This window comes from Oryctolagus cuniculus, chromosome 15, assembly GCF_051225735.1.
Source record: "Oryctolagus cuniculus isolate XC-2025 breed Fujian yellow rabbit chromosome 15, ASM5122573v1, whole genome shotgun sequence".
Lineage (NCBI taxonomy): Eukaryota > Metazoa > Chordata > Mammalia > Lagomorpha > Leporidae > Oryctolagus > Oryctolagus cuniculus.
In genome coordinates this window covers 8,048,306-8,066,866 of record NC_142881.1, presented here as the reverse complement: position 1 = coordinate 8,066,866, position 18,561 = coordinate 8,048,306, and the positions used below count along the sequence as shown (strand labels likewise).

The 18,561-nt window shown below is 45.3% G+C and overlaps 1 protein-coding gene across 5 annotated transcripts; it reads right to left on the bottom strand.

Moving 5' to 3' along the window:
• Positions 1–100: 100 nt before the first annotated feature.
• Positions 101–18,542, bottom strand: IKZF5 (IKAROS family zinc finger 5). 5 transcript variants are annotated; one of them, XM_008250249.5, is made up of 5 exons: positions 18,308–18,450; positions 16,568–16,703; positions 8,875–9,075; positions 6,829–7,011; positions 101–3,964 (listed from the first exon to the last, which is right to left on the bottom strand). In XM_008250249.5, the coding sequence occupies exons 3-5, from the start codon at positions 9,005–9,007 to the stop codon at positions 3,021–3,023; spliced, it is 1,260 nt and encodes a 419-aa protein (XP_008248471.3). In that variant the 5' UTR covers positions 9,008–9,075; positions 16,568–16,703; positions 18,308–18,450; the 3' UTR covers positions 101–3,020. The 5 variants fall into 5 exon arrangements, with proteins under 5 accessions (XP_008248471.3, XP_089169996.1, XP_069913202.2 ...); XM_089313870.1 differs by having other exon boundaries at positions 8,875–9,063; positions 18,308–18,445; XM_070057101.2 differs by lacking the exon at positions 18,308–18,450 and adding an exon at positions 16,801–17,220.
• Between the last annotated feature and the right edge of the window lie 19 nt (positions 18,543–18,561).

Below are 18,561 nucleotides of genomic sequence, written 5' to 3'. Positions count from 1 at the left end.
TTTTCATGGGAGCCAGCAGGGCTATAAAATCTATTAGCACTGTACATACTGGACAGTAAGTTAAAAAAAGGGTCTTACATTCAAAAAAAAAAAATCGAGGTCATTAGAAAGTGTTATTTTATTCGTATTTTACAAAAGCAAAGCTCATTCCCAATATGAACTACATACTAGATAGAGTTATTTTAGCATTAAACTGCTTTCTGGAATCCCTAAACAATATAGTGTATTTAACAATAATGCAAGTTTTAATTTCGCATACAAAATATGTTCTTTACATCAAAGTCCTTATTAACACAAACAAGTTCTAGAAAGCATACACTCTCTAAGACAAAGCAAAAGTCTTAGCAGGGAATCATCTTTCACAACACATTCATTTGATAAATATTTTTATAGAACTTAAAATGAGGTTTATGTCTGAGTTTTTTCTTTTAGTAATATTCCCTTTGTCAAACAACTCTGCAGACAAATGGCAAAACACTTATTTCTAAAATGAAATAGTACTAGGAACATAAAATGGAATTTTTTCAAAGTAAAAGTCTTGCCTTTACTTTAATCTGAAGTGGTAGCTACATTAGTAAAATCTGAAATAAAATTATTCCCTGTTAATCTCTTCACAGTTTCTTAAAAAAATATCAGTGAAGATAAATTATCTACCAACTTTAAAAATCTAAACTTATGTTCACTGAACAAAAATAAATTTAGTTTCACAACATTGCCTTTTAATGGCAAAGTACTATAAATAGTGCATGTTAAACTTTTCCCAACAACTCATTTCTATAAAATATTGGATTAAAAATAAAATGAGAGAAACATTCAATATGTAAGGGAAGGTACTAACATTTTTCCAAATACAGAATTTAACTCAAGGAAAATTTAAATAAAACTCTTCAAAAAGTACAATACCAAGAAAGTTTAAGGTAGATTTCCTTCGAAGTTTCAGTGCATTTACAATTGTAGCTTTTCAGAATTGATACCTTTGGAATACTAACTGTGCTCTCTCAGTAACAGGAGATTACATTCTAGTTTCTAATCATGAAAGAAAAATTTCCATATTTAAGTTAAAAAACTCAAAACATCCATCTTCAGTTGTTAGGGGAAAAAAATGCTTTTGTCACTGTCTGGCCCAAGATGTACAGTCAGTATGTCCGCTTTACTGAGTTTTCCTCTTCGCTTAATGAATTATTTTTTCTGTTTTGGAGTATTGCTTTTATTTGAATAAAACAGAAGAAAGCAAGCTTCCAAATGACAACCTGTTTCTGGCAACCAGTAAGCACTAGAGCCAAGTTACACATCTGGAAACTGATGCACCACAACGGATCTGAGCTGTGATGTAACCACAGGGCAGGACAACTGTGCACTCAGACCCACAAGGCGTGACAGGGAAGGGAGTTCCAGTCTGGAGAGAGCGTCCTGGATGCTGCTCTCCACCCCAGCTGCGACGCAGGACCTCGTCTGTGCTCCAGCACCGGGGAAGGGTGGAGGGTCATCATCTTGGCACTTGGGTTCTATGGGCGTATACCATCAACATTTCCTTTTTCTTTCCTGTAACCGCAGAGGTCCTTTTTGGTTAATAAATGCTTAATAGCTGGGATTCTCTTTAAGAAGCCAATTACTATTTTCAAGATATGAGTCAAATTTAAAACAGGACTTTTGCAAAGTACACAGAAACCAACAGTTAATAACAGTTATTTTATTTGACCAACTTTCAAAGTAAGCTAGTTATTATACAATATAAAAACAATAGCCTCCTACTCAAAATGAGTTACCCTAGATTTATTTAGCAAGTCTTATTTTATGAACAAATCGAATACCATGTTTAAATAAATTTTATATCCACTTTCACAACTTCTCATCCTTTCCTGCTAAGGCCACAGTTCCGCTCCACACAGCACTGTCACCGCGCGTGGAGAGTGGTACAGCTGCGAAGCAGCAGCAGTCTGGACTCAGCATTTTCGATGGCTCACTCTGACGGAGATGGGAACCTCTGCGCACACAGGCTCTCCTTTCTGTACGTAGACCTCTCCGCACTTTCCCATGCATTTCCACATCCACCTTTTCTTGGAAATTATGACAATAAACGGATAGAAGGTAGAGAAAGGAAACTTCAGAGTTTTTTTTTTTAGGAAGGACTGCATTTAATAAGATGGTGACTTCCACTGTACCTCTTTGGTCATCAAAGAAACAGGATAACAGATTCTCACTATAGTTATTACCCTCACCTGAACTAACGCTGTCAGAAGGATGACATGAAAGGTTCAAACGGAAAGGAAAGAGAAGGTATCTAGCACGCTCGTGTGTTTACCTGTCGTTTTAAGAATAAACTGTTAGTATTAAAAAAAATGAATAACGCCTGTGTGGTTAAACTAAATTTGAATAAACACCATTTTCAACTTAAAGTCTTGAGTTTTTCCTTGTAGAACTTTTGTGACATAGTTTTATATTTCCTCTTGTAGAAAAAAGATTTACTACACTGAAATAGCTTTATTATCACCTGAAATGAAACTGATTCAACTTAAGGTTTGTGAACCAAAAAGCATTTCAGTTAGAAGCAACCTTATTAAGGGCAATTTCTCTATTAAATACTGAAATAAACTGTAACATCTTGTAAGAGAAAATAACTTACTCTCTCAATTTTGAAATATGGCAGAAATAGCATTTTAGCTGCAATTACATACTGAAATATCAGGAGTATGAATAAGCCCAGAGTCTTTACGGATCAGAAATGTAGGAAATTTAAATGAACACCTAATAAGGTTATGACTGCACTCCAATTCTTACATCTAAACAAAAGGAAAAAACAGACATCAATGTACTATGCTAACACATAAATGACCAAACCAGATTTCTATGGGAAAAAATCGGGGAAAATTTTTCCATTGTCAAATTTGCAATATTCTATAAATATAATGTATGAACCTTAAATCAGCAGACATTAGAAATGACCAAACAAAACAAAAACAACCAAGGTACAAAAGACAAAAAGGCAAAACCCAATAAAACATTATGTGCTCATGTTCCAATCAGTGTTGGTTATGTTGCCCTCTTGCAAAATGACAGGCAAAATCATACTTGTTTTTGCATTTGCATCCACATATGTTGCACTGGAAAGGGTTTTCATACCCATGACATCCCATGTGGATGGTGTAAAGGATGTTGTCTGCGAAGTACATGTCACAGTGCTGGCAGTGGTGCAGAAGCTGAGGGTCCTGGACCGGCAGGGTTGGGGCTGGAGTGCTTGGCTGGCTGTTTCCTATGCTCGGAGTACTCGTGTGGGCACTTGGTTCGCTGCTCGGACCGGCCACTGGACTGTAGTTCCTTTGACTATGGGATGGCCGAGGTTCAGGGCTTGTGGGAGAGGAGCTCTGGGGAATGCTTGCTGACACGGCGGAAACTACCGCCTGTGCAGAGGGCTGCTGCACCAGGAAAGGCTTCTCGTCGGGGCAGGGGACGACCTCCGGGGACTCCGGGTTTTGGTTTTCCGGTGGCAAGCTGGGCAACTGTCCCGCTAGTGTCGAGAGCTGACTCAGAGGGTTATCGACCAGGAGCTCCTGGGGGTCCCTTGGGAGGCCACCGGCTGGTGTGGTCTTCGCCATACTTTCGTAGGAGTCAGTCTGGATATTTGGGATTTCGTGGGTAAAGTCGTTAAGGTAGTCTGGTTTCTGAACCACCATGGAAGGTGGACTTAAGTTGATCAGTGCTCTTCTGCTGTACCCCAGATTGCCTGTTTTCTTCTGTAGAACCCCCCACATCTTCTTGCTGGTTAAGGAAGACCTCGTACCTTTAATTGGCACCATTTTATGCTTGCGCCTGCGGTGATGGGACAGGTTACTTCGATCGCTGCAGCGGAAGGAGCACAGTTCACACTTGTACGGTTTTTCTCCAGTATGGGAACGCATGTGGGCTTCCAGGTGGCGCTCATAGGCAGAAGCAAATGGACATAAGTGACATCTATGAGGTTTCTCTCCTGTGTAAAAAGAAAGATGTGGGAGAAACTGCAGCAGTAGCTCATTTATGGCAAGCTTCATGTCTGTCCATTCATTAGATTTGGAATCAAAAATGCTTTTCAAAAATTCACACTGCATAAGATTATTAAAATTTGTAAAGAAACCTACAAACTAAAATAAAGGTTAAGAACTCATTAGCAACGATTTTTTTAAAAATTTATTTATTTGAGAGGTAGAGTTACAGACGGTGAGGGGGAGAGACAGAGACAGGGGTCTTCCCTCCATTGGTTCACTCCCCAGACGGCCACAACAGCTGGAGCTATGCCCAGCCAAAGCCAGGAGCCAGGTGCTTCCTCCGGTCTCCCATGTGGGCGCAGGGGCCCAAGGACTTGGGTCATCCTCCACTGCTTTTCCAGGCCACAGCAGAGAGCTGGATCGGAAGAGGAGCAGCTGGGACTCGAACCGGCGCCCACATGGGATGCCAGCACCGCAGGCGGAGGATTAACCCACTATGCCACGATGCCGGCCCCACTAGCAACAATTTGAAATGCAAATATATATTCTACTAGCCAGTATTGTATGAAAATTGTTGGAGCCAGTGTTGTGACCTAATAGGTTAAGCCACTACCTCCAGTGCCAGCATCCCACATGGGCACCAGTTCAAGTACTGGGTACTCCACTTTCAATCCAGCTCCCTGTTAGTGAACCTGGGAAAGCAGTAGAAGATGGCCCAAGTCTTTGAGGCCCTGCACCCACATGGGAGACCCAGATGAAGCTCACGGCTCCTGGCTTTGGCTTGGTCCAGCCTTGGCTGTTTTGCAGCCATTTGAAGATGAACCAGAGGATGGAAAATTCTGTGTGTGTGTGTAACTTGCAAATACATTTATAAAAAAGAAAACTGCTATGGCTTCAACTGGCATTTGGGAAAAGAAATAGTACAACCGACAGCAATACTCTATAATAATCCATATACTGGCCAGTGCCGCGGCTCAATAGGCTAATCCTCCGCCTGCGGCACCTGCACACTGGGTTCTAGTCCCGGTAGGGGCGCCGGATTCTTTCCCGGTTGCCCCTCTTCCAGTCCAGCTCTCTGCTGTGGCCAGGGAGTGCAGTGGAGGATGGCCCAAGTGCTTGGGCCCTGCACCCCATGGGAGACCAGGAGAAGCACCTGGCTCCTGGCTTTGGATCAGCGCGGTGCACCGGCCGCAGCACGCTGGCCGTGGCGACCATTGGAGGGTGGACCAACGGCAAAAAGGAAGACCTTTCTCTCTCTCACTGTCCACTCTGCCTGTCAAAATAAATAAATAAATAAATAAATAATCCATATACTACTACTGTAGGTGATTCCCTACATATAAATGATTTTATCAGGGGCCAGCGCTGGGATGCAGTGTTAAGCTGCCAGCTGCAATGTCAGCACCCCACGTGGGCACTGGTTCAAGTCCTGGCTGCTCCACTTCCAATCCAGCTTCCTGCAAATGGCCTGGGAAAGCAGCACAGGATGGCCTGAGTGTCTGAGCAGCTGCCGCCCACGTGGAGACCAAGACGGAGTTCCAGGCTCCTCCCTTTGGCTGTTGCGGCCACTTGAGGGGTGAAACAACATAAGGTATGTTTATGTCTCTCCCTCTCTTTCTGTAACTCTGCTTGTCAAGTAAATAAATCAATCTTAATTATTATTTTTATCAACAGTATGTCTCAGAGTAACTTAACCATGTAAACATTTACACATAAACTCTTTTCCATACATATTTAGAGAAACAAATACGCATACCCTGTCCTCAGGAAAAAAAATAAAAGTCCTAATATGAAATAGAAAACTCAAAAATCAAAACGGGCCTCCTCATCCAAGTACGAGCCAGCGCCGTGGCTCAATAGGCTAATCCTCCGCCTTGCGGCGCTGGCACACTGGGTTCTAGTCCCAGTTGGGGCACCGGATTCGGTCCCGGTTGCCCCTCTTCCAGGCCAGCTCTCTGCTATGGCCTGGGAGTGCAGTGGAGGATGGCCCAAGTCCTTGGGCCCTGCACCCCATGGGAGACCAGGAGAAGCACCTGGCTCCTGCCATCGGATCAGCACGGTGCGCCGGCTGCAGCGCGCCGGCCGTGGCGGCCATTGGAGGGTGAACCAATGGCAAAAAGGAATGCTATAACTAGTACTCATCCAAGTATGAATGATGCAAAGTGTTCCTTCAAAACCGCCAACACTTCCATACCTTGCAACTCCTCAGCTGCCAGAACTAACAATTTTAGTTATTAGCACTGTTAGCTGAAGACTCCCAGGTATGTAAAATGCACATTTGCAACATGAGGTTTGGAGTCATTCAAGAGTGCCTGATGCCCTGTGAAGCTCTGGGGGTACATACAACGCTGGCCTCGTCACAGTCCCTGTCCCTGAGAGGTGTTCAGGCCACCACCACTGTATGACATGTGAGCACGGGGTGCATGGGCACAGAGGATGACCCCTGGTCTGCTCTTGGGAGGGGCCGGGACGAGAGTCAGGGAGGTTTCTCAGAAGAGGGGACAGCTCTGGTGAGAACTGAGGTTAGCAGCAGTCTGCCACCGCACAGAACTTTTTCCCCTTTCTGCAACTGGAACAAGCTGGTGAGGATAAAGATAAAAACGTGACCCCTTCACACTGCCTTCAGCATTTGCCTCTCCAATCTGAGAGGCAGATGATGGGGAGAAGTTATCTGGATCGAGCCACAGAATGGCTAAGGCAAGGAAAGCTCTCCAAGGGCCTCCCTCCCTCCCACCTGTCTGCTGTCATTCTTTGTAAAAAAAAAAAGAATCACTTCTCCACGTATTCAACACTTGCACAACACACCAACCTGCCTCCTTGGCCCCTCTCCAGCCCTAAAGCAATGCCTCTCCAGTAGTTTCTGCATTACCTGTGTGGATTCTAATATGTTCGATGAGCCGGGCGGTTCCTTTGCTGGCATAGTTGCAGTACCGACACTTAAGCTTCCCATCAAACGTCCTTTCAAACCCGTCTACTAACATTCCTGAGTTTTCATCCAGAGAGACTTCGACAGACGGGTGATCAAGTCCATTTTGGTCACCCTCTGTTCCAGCTATAAACAAGTGTAGCAGAAGAAATTATGCATCTCAGAGTCAACTCAATTTAGCATTTTAGTCTTAAGTGGCTGAAAATCTTTGATAAACTGACAGTGCACTTCCCACAAAACGTCAATTCATAAAGCATCACACACTTTCTGAGCTGAGGCTAATTCTGTATAAAAGCAGAATTGCAGAACCTTGTACAGGGGAACCTCCAGGTACCTCTACGTAAATCCTAGCAGTCTTCAACATGCTTTGAAGAAAACAGGTGAGGAGACAGAAAGGAATAGAGAGTCTCATTAGGAGTGATGGCACAGTCACACTCAAGTGCTGGGGACTCTAGCCATCCCTACAACTAATAACTGGCAGTCATAATCCCCCTGAAGCCCTAACTCAGTTCACTGTAGCCTAGAGTGATTCATTTTTTCACACCTCCACTGCACTACATTTAGGAGTTAAAATTCTAATTAAGCTAAAAAGAAAAACATTGTGCATGAACATTAGGATTCTAAATTCAGAGCGTCTTAGAGCCTGGTTGTTTACTTTTAATCTAATGTGGCGACATCGTCATATAGAGACACTGAAAGGGCAGGTGCTCTGAAGGAGTCAAAGTTGTGGGGGACACCTCTGACCTCTTGAGGCCCACTCAAGGCACCCGTACACTTGGCATTAGGAAGAGAACTGTTATTCCTACAGCTTCCTGGGAAAGGAACTCTGCTTCAACTCAGGAGGCAGCAGTACTGTCCCCTAATTCAAGCCCGGCTCCACTGTTTCACCTCCCCCTCCCCAGAAGAAGACAAGTGATTCTGCTGGTTGGGTAAGTCCAATATCCAACTAGGCCACTGTACCGGCAGGACAAGGCGCCTTCCTCTCACTGCTTTCCCAAGCCCAATGAGTCTCAAGTTTTGATTGTGTATGAATTATTAAAATTATGAGGATCTTATTAAAATTGATTCTGATGCACTAGATCTAGGGTGGGCCTGGTGTTCTGCACTTCTAACAGGCTCCTGGGTGATGCCTGGTCCCTACTGTCAGGGATCAGCAAGCTTCTACAGAGGTGAGAAACTAAACACTTCTGGCTTTGTGTGCCATCTGGTTTCTATAACAACTACTCAGCTCTGCTGTTGTGGCATAAAAGCAGCCATAGAAAATATGTAAACCAGCAAGTATGCTGTATTCCAATAAACTTTATTGATGGAACTGAAGTTAAATTTCAATTTTCATATGTAATGGCATTATTCTTGATTTTTTTTTTCAGGCATTTTAAGATACCAAACCACTCTTAGCTTGTAGAAAACAGCAGTCCAGATGAGGCCCACAGGCTGTAGGCTGCAGTTTGCTAATCTCTGAGCCAGGTTTAAAAATGTATTCCCAATCTGTGGGTGATTAGCAAACCAGACACACGTTACTACCCCAGCAGGCTCAAACAGGCTGCTGTTTTCTCTAACCTAGTTTCTCTCCTCAGATGGATGTACACGGTCATCCTAGAGACTCCTAGTTTGGTGTCGGGTCTAACCCACATTTCCCAATGGCTGAATACTTGGTGTCACGAGGCTGCTGTTTGATCCCTTCTGGGTTCCTCAAGCTCACCGTTAGCTGAGACCCTTGAGAACAGGGAACCTCGACTTAGAAGCCCTGATCTGCCAGCAAGACTGGAACCCATGGCTGGACCATGTTAGTCTCTCCTCCAGTCAAAAGTCAACAACAGGTTTAAAGATGGAGGCAGGGGGATGCCCTGTATCTCTCCAGGGAAAAACAGAACAGAATGATTTCCATTAGTGAACGGTCTCCACCCTACGGATAACTAACTACACACAGCATAAGAACATGCAGAAAACGCAGATGAGAAGGGTGTAATAGCATCGAGATCAGTCTACCTCCCTGAAGAGCCTCGGCTTCTTTGTCCCCACTCACTGATCCAGAGATCATGTTCACGTGGTGGGTCTGCTGGGTCAGGTACTCCTGGAAGTCCTTCACGAAGTCCAGTGGCTCTGGTTTCTTCTCACCCATCTTTGCTCGCTTGTTTGTTTGTTTGTTTTTTTTTTCAAGTTTACAGTTTGTTATACCTAGAAAAGAAACTGAAATAATTTTATGTTATTTAGGGAGATGTAGTACATAACAAAAACAATAGCAACAGTAACAAAAACTATTTTGTGCAAGGCATTATACAGAGAAACAGAATACACCAATTCCTTTAAATATCTTATAATCTTCCTGGTAAACTAATGAAGACATGAAGACACTCACAGAATGGGAGAAAGTAAACACATTTAATAATTAAACTTAGGCACAGAGGATGGATACAAATTAGAGAGAGAAAATGAGCCTAGATGAAAGAAATGAGCGTGCACAGTGAAGGAAACAGTCAAGAAACCCCACAGCCCAGTCAGGGAGATCTTCCCTGATGGTGCACACGCTGCCCATCACAGCTGCTACTTGCCACATGTAGCTACCGTGCACTTGAAAAGTGGTTTATACAAATTATTTTCAATTTTTTTCTCTTGGTTAATTAAGTTGGAATAGCCACATACAGCTAGCGACTACCACCAAAAGCTCTTAGCTCAGTGCTCACATGAATGAGCCAGCAGTCTAGAAATAGGTGGTCTAACAAGCGGGAGTGGCAACATTTTCCTCAAGGGCCAAAGGGTAAATACTTCAGGCTCTGCTGCAGTGACAGACACGTTTTCAACTTTACAATGGTGCAAAAGGCACATGCGTTCAGTAGAAGGCACATTTCAAGTTCTGAGGCTGGACCTTTCCCCAGGCCATTGCTATCACTGTGAGGGTCCCTCCTGATGCTGGGTAGGGCAGTGACTACATTCCCAGAGCCCCCGATCACCAGGGGAATCGACCAATTGTCTGCAGTGCGCCGCGTTGCAAAGCCAGGAGGCTCGGTTGGCTACATGGATTAAATGCATTTTTAACTTACTGTATTTTCAATTTACAGTGAGTTTCCTGACCCAATACCATCATAAGTCAAGAAGCATTTGTGGCCATTTTCAATAAAATTATCTTTTCAAAAACAGGCAGATTTGGCCTGCAACCCATTGTGTCCCAACCCCTGCTCTAGAAGTATCCAAATCATCGCCTCTACCACCCATCATCCTACACACACACACACTGGAAGGGGAAAAATGGAGGAAAAAAACCTCTGATACTGGTGTAGAGGGGAAAAGTCCCTTGTGAGATTTTGTAATCACACATGGTCCTCATGTAGGTTTCTGGTCCAAAATCACAAATCAAATAAACAGAAAGTTCTTCACTAAGAACAAGATGAAGGAAACTATACCTGGGGGACAAAGATCTTTTCTTCCAGTAAAAATATCTTATGCAAATGAATATGATTCTCCTTAATTATATACTATGCTAAAATTTCCTATTTAATGAGTCATTTTCCATTTTAAAAAATGTCATCTTTATAGCCAATAATAGTCACCTAAAGTTAATGATTACACTCTTCTCAACACATATGTTTAACTTTTCTTTTAAATTTAGCATATGTCCAAAAAAAGCACATTAAGGGTGGTGCTCAATGAGTCATCACAAAGTGAACACGTCCCTGGAGTCAGCCCCATGTGTGCCCTTCCAGTCCAGCCCCTGCGGCCCTGCCAAGGGTTATCACCAACCTGCTGCTGACATTTGATCAGTTTTGTCCATTGTACACTACAAACCTCTGGCTCTGTCATTCAACATTTTGATGGTGAGAGTCATCTATATTGTTACATGCAGCTAAAATTTGTTCATTTTCATTTCACTGAAGTATGCATGACCGTGCTACAATTAATAACACTAATTTATCCAGCTGTACTGCTCCAGAATCCCTGAACTCATTCGGCTGTTGTGAGTAAAGTTTCTATAAACCACACATCTACTGGTTAACTATGCACACATTTCTGTTGGTTGTACAGGAATGAAATGAAATTGTTGGGTCAAAGGGTACACATATATTTAGCATTAAATAATGCCAAATAATTTCTCAGTGAGTACACCAATTTATACTCCCACGGGGTGAACAGGAGTTCTGCTGTTCCATATCCTCATCAGTACTTGGGTATTTTTTGCCTTTTTGATTTTAATCATTCTAGCGGGTGAGTGTTGGAATTACACCAGTGATAATTTGTTGGTTTCTTGATTAATGAAGTTGTATACTTTTTAATATGTTAATAAGTCATTTAGACAACCTCTTTTTTAGTAACAACTGCTTAATTTATCGTTTTCTATTGGGTTGTCTTTTTCTAACACGTAAGAGTTCTTTATGACATTCTTGGATATGAGTTCTTTAATAGATATGTGTGTTCTAAGCATTTTCAGTACCTTCTTCCACTCTGCGGCTGCCTTCTCAATCTCTCAATTTTAACTTTTGATGAACAGAAGTTCTTAATATAGTTCAATCTACCCACTTTTTCTATTTAGAGTTGTGACCTAATTAAGGAATCCTTGAAGATGTTCTGTATTTTCTTTTGAAAAGTTTCAGTATTTTTTTACCTTCTATATTTTTATGTGGAATTCAGTTTTGTGTATGATGTGAGGTAGAGAAAAACATTTTTTCAAGGAGATTTCCAGCTCCCAACAATGTGCATGTGACAGACAAGCCTTTCTCTACTGGCTCTGTGTCACCTTTTGAAATCAGGTGGTTAGACCCGTAGCTCTATTCTGAAAACTCTGTTATTGCCTATTCTTGCAGCCATACTATACAGTTTTAATAGTAAGTCTTCCTATCTCAGTAACTTAATTCCATCTGTGTTTTCTTTTCTCGTTCAAGCATGTCTCGACTGCTCTGGGTCCTTCTCAACCCAAGCGTGTAAGTGACAGGACTGGGGCCTGAGCAATGAGGAGTTTCCACAAAAGCACATTTCCCAGTTCACAAACACTTGATCAACTTTTAAGGAATCAAAACTTCTACTCTGACTTAGCCGGAAGTCCTCTGCAGACAGACCACCCTTTGATTACGTGGGACACCCTCAAGAACAGTGAAGAACACTGCTGTTTGTCGTTTTCTGGTCCCAGACTGGTGTGTTTGGTTTATTCTTGTCTTCCTCTCTCCTTACACGCAATCAGTTCTCTGTCCTGAACACAGTTAGGCAAGTAAGGACCTTGACTAAATTCTCACCTTAATACAGCTCTTTGGGAATAGTTCTTTACTCCCTTCTTAGAAGCCATCCAGGGGTTTTTGAAAATTATCATTATTACTGTAGCTCTCACTATTTTCTAGAAAGCTGAGACTACTGAAAGTCTGTCCTGTGAATAAACAGAATATTGTGGTGTGAGGCCAAGCTCGCCAACTTTAAGTTTTGGAACAGGAAAGGACTGCTCTCAATCTTAGTTTCCCATTTTATAAAATGATAATAAGGAAAGCAGCAGAAGATGGTCCAGGTACTTGGACCCCTGCACCCACATGGAGACCCAGATAAAGCTCCTGGCTCCTGGCTTCAGCTTGGCCCAGCCTTTTGAGGACTGCTGTAGCCATTTGGGGAGTGAACTAGCTAATGGAAGATCTCTCTCTCTCTCCCTCTCTCCCTCTTCCTGTAACTCTGCCTTTAGAATAAATAAATCAGTTTTTTTTTTTTTTTAAATGGGATAATACTACCTACTGTCAATGCTATCTTAAGTTTTACAGGTAAGGGTATGTAAAGTATCTCTCATCATGAATAGCATATGGGCCGGCGCCGCGGCTCAATAGGCTAATCCTCCACCTAGCGGCACCGGCACACCGGGTTTGAGTCCCGGTCGGGGCGCCGGATTCTGTCCCGGTTGCCCCTCTTCCAGGCCAGCTCTCTGCTGTGGCCTGGGAAGGCAGTGGAGGATGGCCCAAGTCCTTGGGCCCTGCACCCCATGGGAGACCAGGAGAAGCACCTGGCTCCTGGCTTTGGATCAGCGCGGTGCGCCGGCCGCAGCACGCTGGCCGTGGCGACCATTGGAGGGTGAACCAACGGCAAAGGAAGACCTTTCTCTCTGTCTGTCTCTCTCACTATCCACTCTGCCTATAAAAAAAACAAAAAAAAACAAACAAAAAAAACACACCACCATATGGTAGGCTCTCAATGATAATTATTTTTCTAATAATTATTTTTGCAGCAAAAAAAAAGGTTATACTTCGGATTAAGGAATCCTTCAACGTCTCAAAGTATTTTTTCTTGTTCTATCAGTTCATCAGCTTGGCTGCAAAATATTCTGCGCTTCTACTTGTCCCTTTGTTACAATGAAACCATCTAAATCTCATTAATTCGTACACCCCAATTAGCAATTTCCTAAACTTGTCTCTTTTTACTTTACTTTTAGGCCAACTCTGTAAATCCCTGCTTTTGTCTGGCAGACCTTTATCAATTTTATGGATTACTGTTAGCTTTGGATCAGTCTGTCTCATCCACCCCCTCCATCTCCTGATCTTAATCTGTCTTCTTGCTGAATACCACAGACTGGTAATTCACAAGGAACAGAGGTTTCCGAGCATTCAGTTCCGAGGCTAGAAAGCCCGAGAGCACCCACTGAAGGCCTTCTTACTGCATCAGAACACGGCACTGGGCGCCACACGGCCCGAGCAGGCTGCTGGCTCAAGTCTCCCTTCTCACAAAACCACTAAGACCATCACTGGGCCCACCCTCAGGACCTCAGACCACTCCAATGGCCTCCCAGGGGGCTGCCTCCAAACACCATTAACACATGAATGGGGGATGAAGTTTCCAACACAGGCATTTTGGGGGGACTCATTAAAAACCACAAAACGCCCAGGTTTCCTTGAACTGATTCTGTACTGTTGTGTTGTGTGCCTATAGTTGACTCTGCTGATTACTTGTTCTTTAAATTTTGCTCTTTGGTTAGAAAACAAACTAGTCAGCTCCAGTGGAAAAGAATAAAAACCAGGAAATTATTTTTTAAATTGTAAGGCCCTACAGATTGCCTATGTTCTAATTATAAAAATTAAGAAAGAAACCACAAGACATACACGGTAACTCAGCATCACTTCTTGCCTGTCAATCCATATAAAAACTCATCTGTTTCCACTGAATGTACTTGACAGGCCTCAATAAGCAAAAACCTCACCACATCTTGATTAGAAGCATCACGCTGCTACAGCACAACATGTGACAGTGCAGCAGATACACTGGACTGTCAGTGAGCAAGCAGAAGAAAGTGGCATTTTTCCACATTCATCCCAAGTTTAAGAACACAAATGAACCTAATTACAGACGCTGGCTGGCATATTTTGACAGTTCCGACTAGTATCACATTGTCACACTATGAGCTGCACTGTGTTCCCTGCCGTAAACTGTATGCTGGTTTTCAGTCATAGTGCATGATGGACCTGGGGAAGCAAAAAAGGGTACCAAAGAGAGAGGCACACTGTCAACACGAAGGAGGCTCAGACCAGAAACCGAAGCTGCCGACCTGGCTGACAGTCTTGAGGCACCAATGGGTGTCGTTTCCTCTGCAAGCGTTCTAAGTGCCCGCTGACCTCTCCAGCTGCATCCCAGCTGCCCACACACAGCAAGCACACGGCCCGACAGAGCTCCAGGTGGGACAGAGCCAAGAATTCAGGAGCTGAAGTCTATGCGGACTCCTCATCTGAAAACATAGCTTTCTCCATCTCAAGTCAAACTCTGAAAGCAGATACATGGGAAAAGAACACCACATCTGAGCTGGCACCATGGCGCAGTGCGGTAGGCCTCCAGCTGAGCAACTCATAGGAGTGCCGGCTCCAGCCCCGGCTGCTCCACGTCCCGTCCAGCTCCCTGCCTGGGAAAGCAACAGGCCCACGTGCTTGGGGCCCTGCCACCAATATGGGAGACCAGGATGGAGGTGCAGGTTGCTTCCAGCCTGGCCCAGGCCCGGTCACTGCGGCCACTGCTCTCCAAATGGGGGAGTGAGCCAGCAGATGAAAGATCTCGCCCCCCCATCTCCATTACTCTGCCTTTCAAATAAATAAATAAATCTTAAAAAAAAAAAAAAAAAAAAAAAAAACTAATTCTGAAACTACAGAAGACTTCTTGTTATAAAAAGGTCTTCTGTTCAAACCATTTTCCTGTCTTAGTACAGTCTCAGGACTGAAGGCTAAATCTAAGAACTCCACAAATCAACTGATATCCAAAGTTTCCTCAAAGCCACTGATAAAGCCTAAAACCCTTGTGAACACAGCATAATTATCTACTTTAGGAAATCAGCAAACCATATTTTTTTCTCTAGTGATATTATTCTAGCCATGAATGCAATACCTTGCAACTTGTTAGTCACAAATTACTTACACAAAATTTCAGTGTGCAAAATCGTGTCATCAGAAAAGAAACTAGCATTCTCCAGCGTCACTACAGATCTGGGTGGTGTATTCCAAGCCGGATCCACTCCTTCCTGAACTAAATGTCTGTGTCCCCCAAAATGTGTATGCTGAAATCCTATCCCCCAACATGATGGTATTGGGGTGGGGTGGAGCCCTCTGCATGGGCTAAGTGCCCTGTAAGAACGAACACGGAGAACCTGCTTCCTCTCTGCCAGGGCAGACACAACCAGGAAGCCGGCGCTGACGCTGCCAGGGTCCTACACCTCCCAGTCCCAGAACCACGGGAAACGCTGGTTCACACCACACAGCCTACAGTAATTTGTTACAGCAGCCTGAATCAGGACAGACATCCAATCATCTCAACCAGACTTGGTGATCCTTAGAGTCCTTCTGGTGGGTACTGTCACTACATTAGGCTGAGTCTAGCATGGACCTCCAGGGGTGCAGGTTAAAGAGAAACTGGCTGGAGTATGCATACGTTATTTTATGCCAATAGCTCCCCACAAACCATCCATCTGAAGCTCAAAAACCATGCCTTTATAAAACAACCAGCGGCTACAGGAGGAAAAAGACTTGAGAATTAAGCTTTAATAGCCCAAAAGAACATGAAAACCTCTATACATTCAAGCAGTAATTTGAGCTACTTCCTTAGTTTCTGATAAAGGATTTATCCTGTAAGAAGTCTTCTGATTTTTCTTTAGTCTCAAATTATGAATGGGAAGCTGTCGATCAATACATGCGTATACACACACACAGAGTCTTCTTAACCAGGAGCTAACTTGCTTAGAACAGAGGCAGCAAGACGTGAACTAGAGGGCAACCACAACTATGAAAGAGAACACAACAGGGAACCGGAGAGGAGGTTTCAATCTACCCTCCTCCCACAATCCACTTTTAATAAACTATGGGAGAAATTTGAAACTGTGATGGGCAAACAGCAGACTGTGTTTCACTGATTAGCTTTCCTTGGAAAAGTGTTTAATGGTCACGACACAGGAGGACTGCTCAGCGGCTAACTTATACAGCAACTTCATGTGGGCTGAGGCAGTCCTGCAGGTAGAAAGTGAGCAGAGTTCAAGAGTTGCGTTGCTTCTACAGGCGGAGAACTACAGTCACTGCCACAAATACTGTGAGCGGAGGTGAGGCCCCATCTGAACGGAGTGGCATGGCCTTTCCCAGATTTCACGAGTGTCAAAAGCTCTCTGAAGACAGAAAGGAATGAGACTTTGAGAACATAATGTAAGACAGAAATAAAATCATGTTGGAAGAAATCTAAAAGAGGAGTTATACGATCTAACCTTTTCACCCCAAATCAGTTCCTTTTTCTTGCCACTCCAACATTGAGGAAATTGAAATTTACTCTGCAGATACACCAAGGGACTACAAAAGGCCGTGGAGGGAATCTGAACTAAAATTGAAAAGCCACACAGAGGTCTGCAAAGAAAAACACACCACAAATCAAACACGCTGAAACAAAAACTCAATTAGCAGAAAGGTTTAATAAGACAATAAAATCACATGCCAACCTTACCAGTGCTTTAGCCGAAAAGAAACCTAAGCTGACAGACAGCAAAGTCACAACTACACAGGGTCACTCGAGGCAGTTACCACCTCTCCACTGATGGTCGCCTGAGGACTTTATTCTTGGGGTTGGGGCTGTGGCGTAGCGGGTAAAGCCGCCGCCTGCAGTGCCGGCATCCAGTATGGGCGCAGGTTCAAGTCCCAGCTGCTCCACTTCTGATCCCTCTCCCTGCAAAGGTGCTTGGGAAAGCAGTAGAAGATGGCCCAAGGCCTTGGGCCCCTGCACCCACGTGGGAGACCCGGAAGAAGCTCCTGGCTCCAGGTCGGCACAGTTCTGGCTGCTGCGGCCAACTGGGGAGTGAACCAGCAGATGGAACACTTCTGTCTTTCTCTCCCTCTCTCTTTGCCTCTGTCTCTCTGGAACTCTGCCCTTCAAATAAATAAATAAATAAGTCTTTAAAAAAAATCTAATCCTTGGCAAATTTTTCACGTCTTTCTGAATTCACGCATTTGTTCACAGTACTTACAAAAGGGTCAAGCCGAGTCCTGCTGAACAGCCACAGTGGCATAAAAGCAATGCATCAGATTTGCATGGGAAAATATCTGTAGGAGACGGTTAAAATAAAAACCCTCCATGCACACCCAACCAGGCACGCCGGGTTCTGGTCTTTAATGTATTCTATCTTAACGCGAAAGAGGTTTTCGGGTTCACACTCGACCACTAGGGGGTAAGAACCCCTAATGCCTCAATTCAGCTCTCGGGAATATCTTCATTTCTGTCTGTGATGGAGGCTCGGCAGTCATCGAAATTAAATGGAATCTAGAACTTGGTAGTCCAAATGTTCTTTGAAAAAAAAATTTTAAGAAAGTTTTGCTTCTCTTAAACCCAATTTTCTGAGCTCTCGCAATCTAGCCTTTCCGGCTCTGGTCAGCACATTAGGAGGACGCGACAGGGGCCGAGCGTTCGTGCCAGCCAGCACACGGCCAGCCGCAGACCCCGGTCCCCGGGAAGCCCCGAACGCACCGCGGCAGGTCCTGGCCCGCAAGGGCCTCCCCGGCTCCGCGTCCCCCGGCTCCGCGCGCGGTGCGGGAGCAGCGAATCAGACCGGGTCGCGGGATGAAGGCGACGCTTCCGCGAGCCCTCGCGGCCGGCAGCCCGGACCCCGTCGGGGCGGCATCCTCGCCAGGTCCGCAGCGCCGGGAGCAGGCGCCGGGCGGACCCGCGCCCCCGGGGCCCGGGAGGGCGCCCCCCGCACAACCACCTGTGGGAGCCGCGGGCAGCCCCCGCAGCCTCCGAGCTCCTGCCCGACCAGGCCCCGGCGGCCGCGGGCGCCGCGAACCGCCCGGGTCGTGACCCTGCCCCACTGCGGGCCACGCCCGACCTCGCCGGCTCGGGCTGAGGCTCGGGCGGGGTCCGCCGGCCCGCCGCGAACCCGGCTCTCCCGCATCCCGCCGCGCCTTCGCATCCGCCCTGCTCCGCCGCGTCGCCGCCGTCCGGGCCGCAGCCAGCTACCCACCTCCTGACCACCACACCGAGTGACCCCCACCACCTCGGTCAACGCTGCCGCCGCCGCCGCCGCCGCCGCCGTCGCCGTCGCCGCCGTCTTCGTCACCGTCGCCGCCATGTTTGTTGTGTCTCCGGTTCCCTTCCCGCCCCCCTGCGCCGCTCAAGTCTCGCGCGAGCCCGGCGGAGGGCGAAGCGGAGGAGGCCGCTGCATGACTCTCCGGGAGCGCCGTAGGCGATGGGGGCGGGGCCTAGGAAGGTGTGTGA

Excerpts from the sequence above, each read along its gene's own strand:
- IKZF5 (XM_051837331.3), bottom strand. The coding sequence starts at position 9,007 with ATGGGTGAGAAGAAACCAGAGCCACTGGACTTCGTGAAGGACTTCCAG. Across the intron at positions 7,012-8,874 it reads AGCCGAGGCTCTTCAGGGAG|CTGGAACAGAGGGTGACCAA; the intron begins GTAGACTGATCT and ends ACTTGTTTATAG. Across the intron at positions 3,965-6,828 it reads ACATATTAGAATCCACACAG|GAGAGAAACCTCATAGATGT; the intron begins GTAATGCAGAAA and ends CTTTTTACACAG.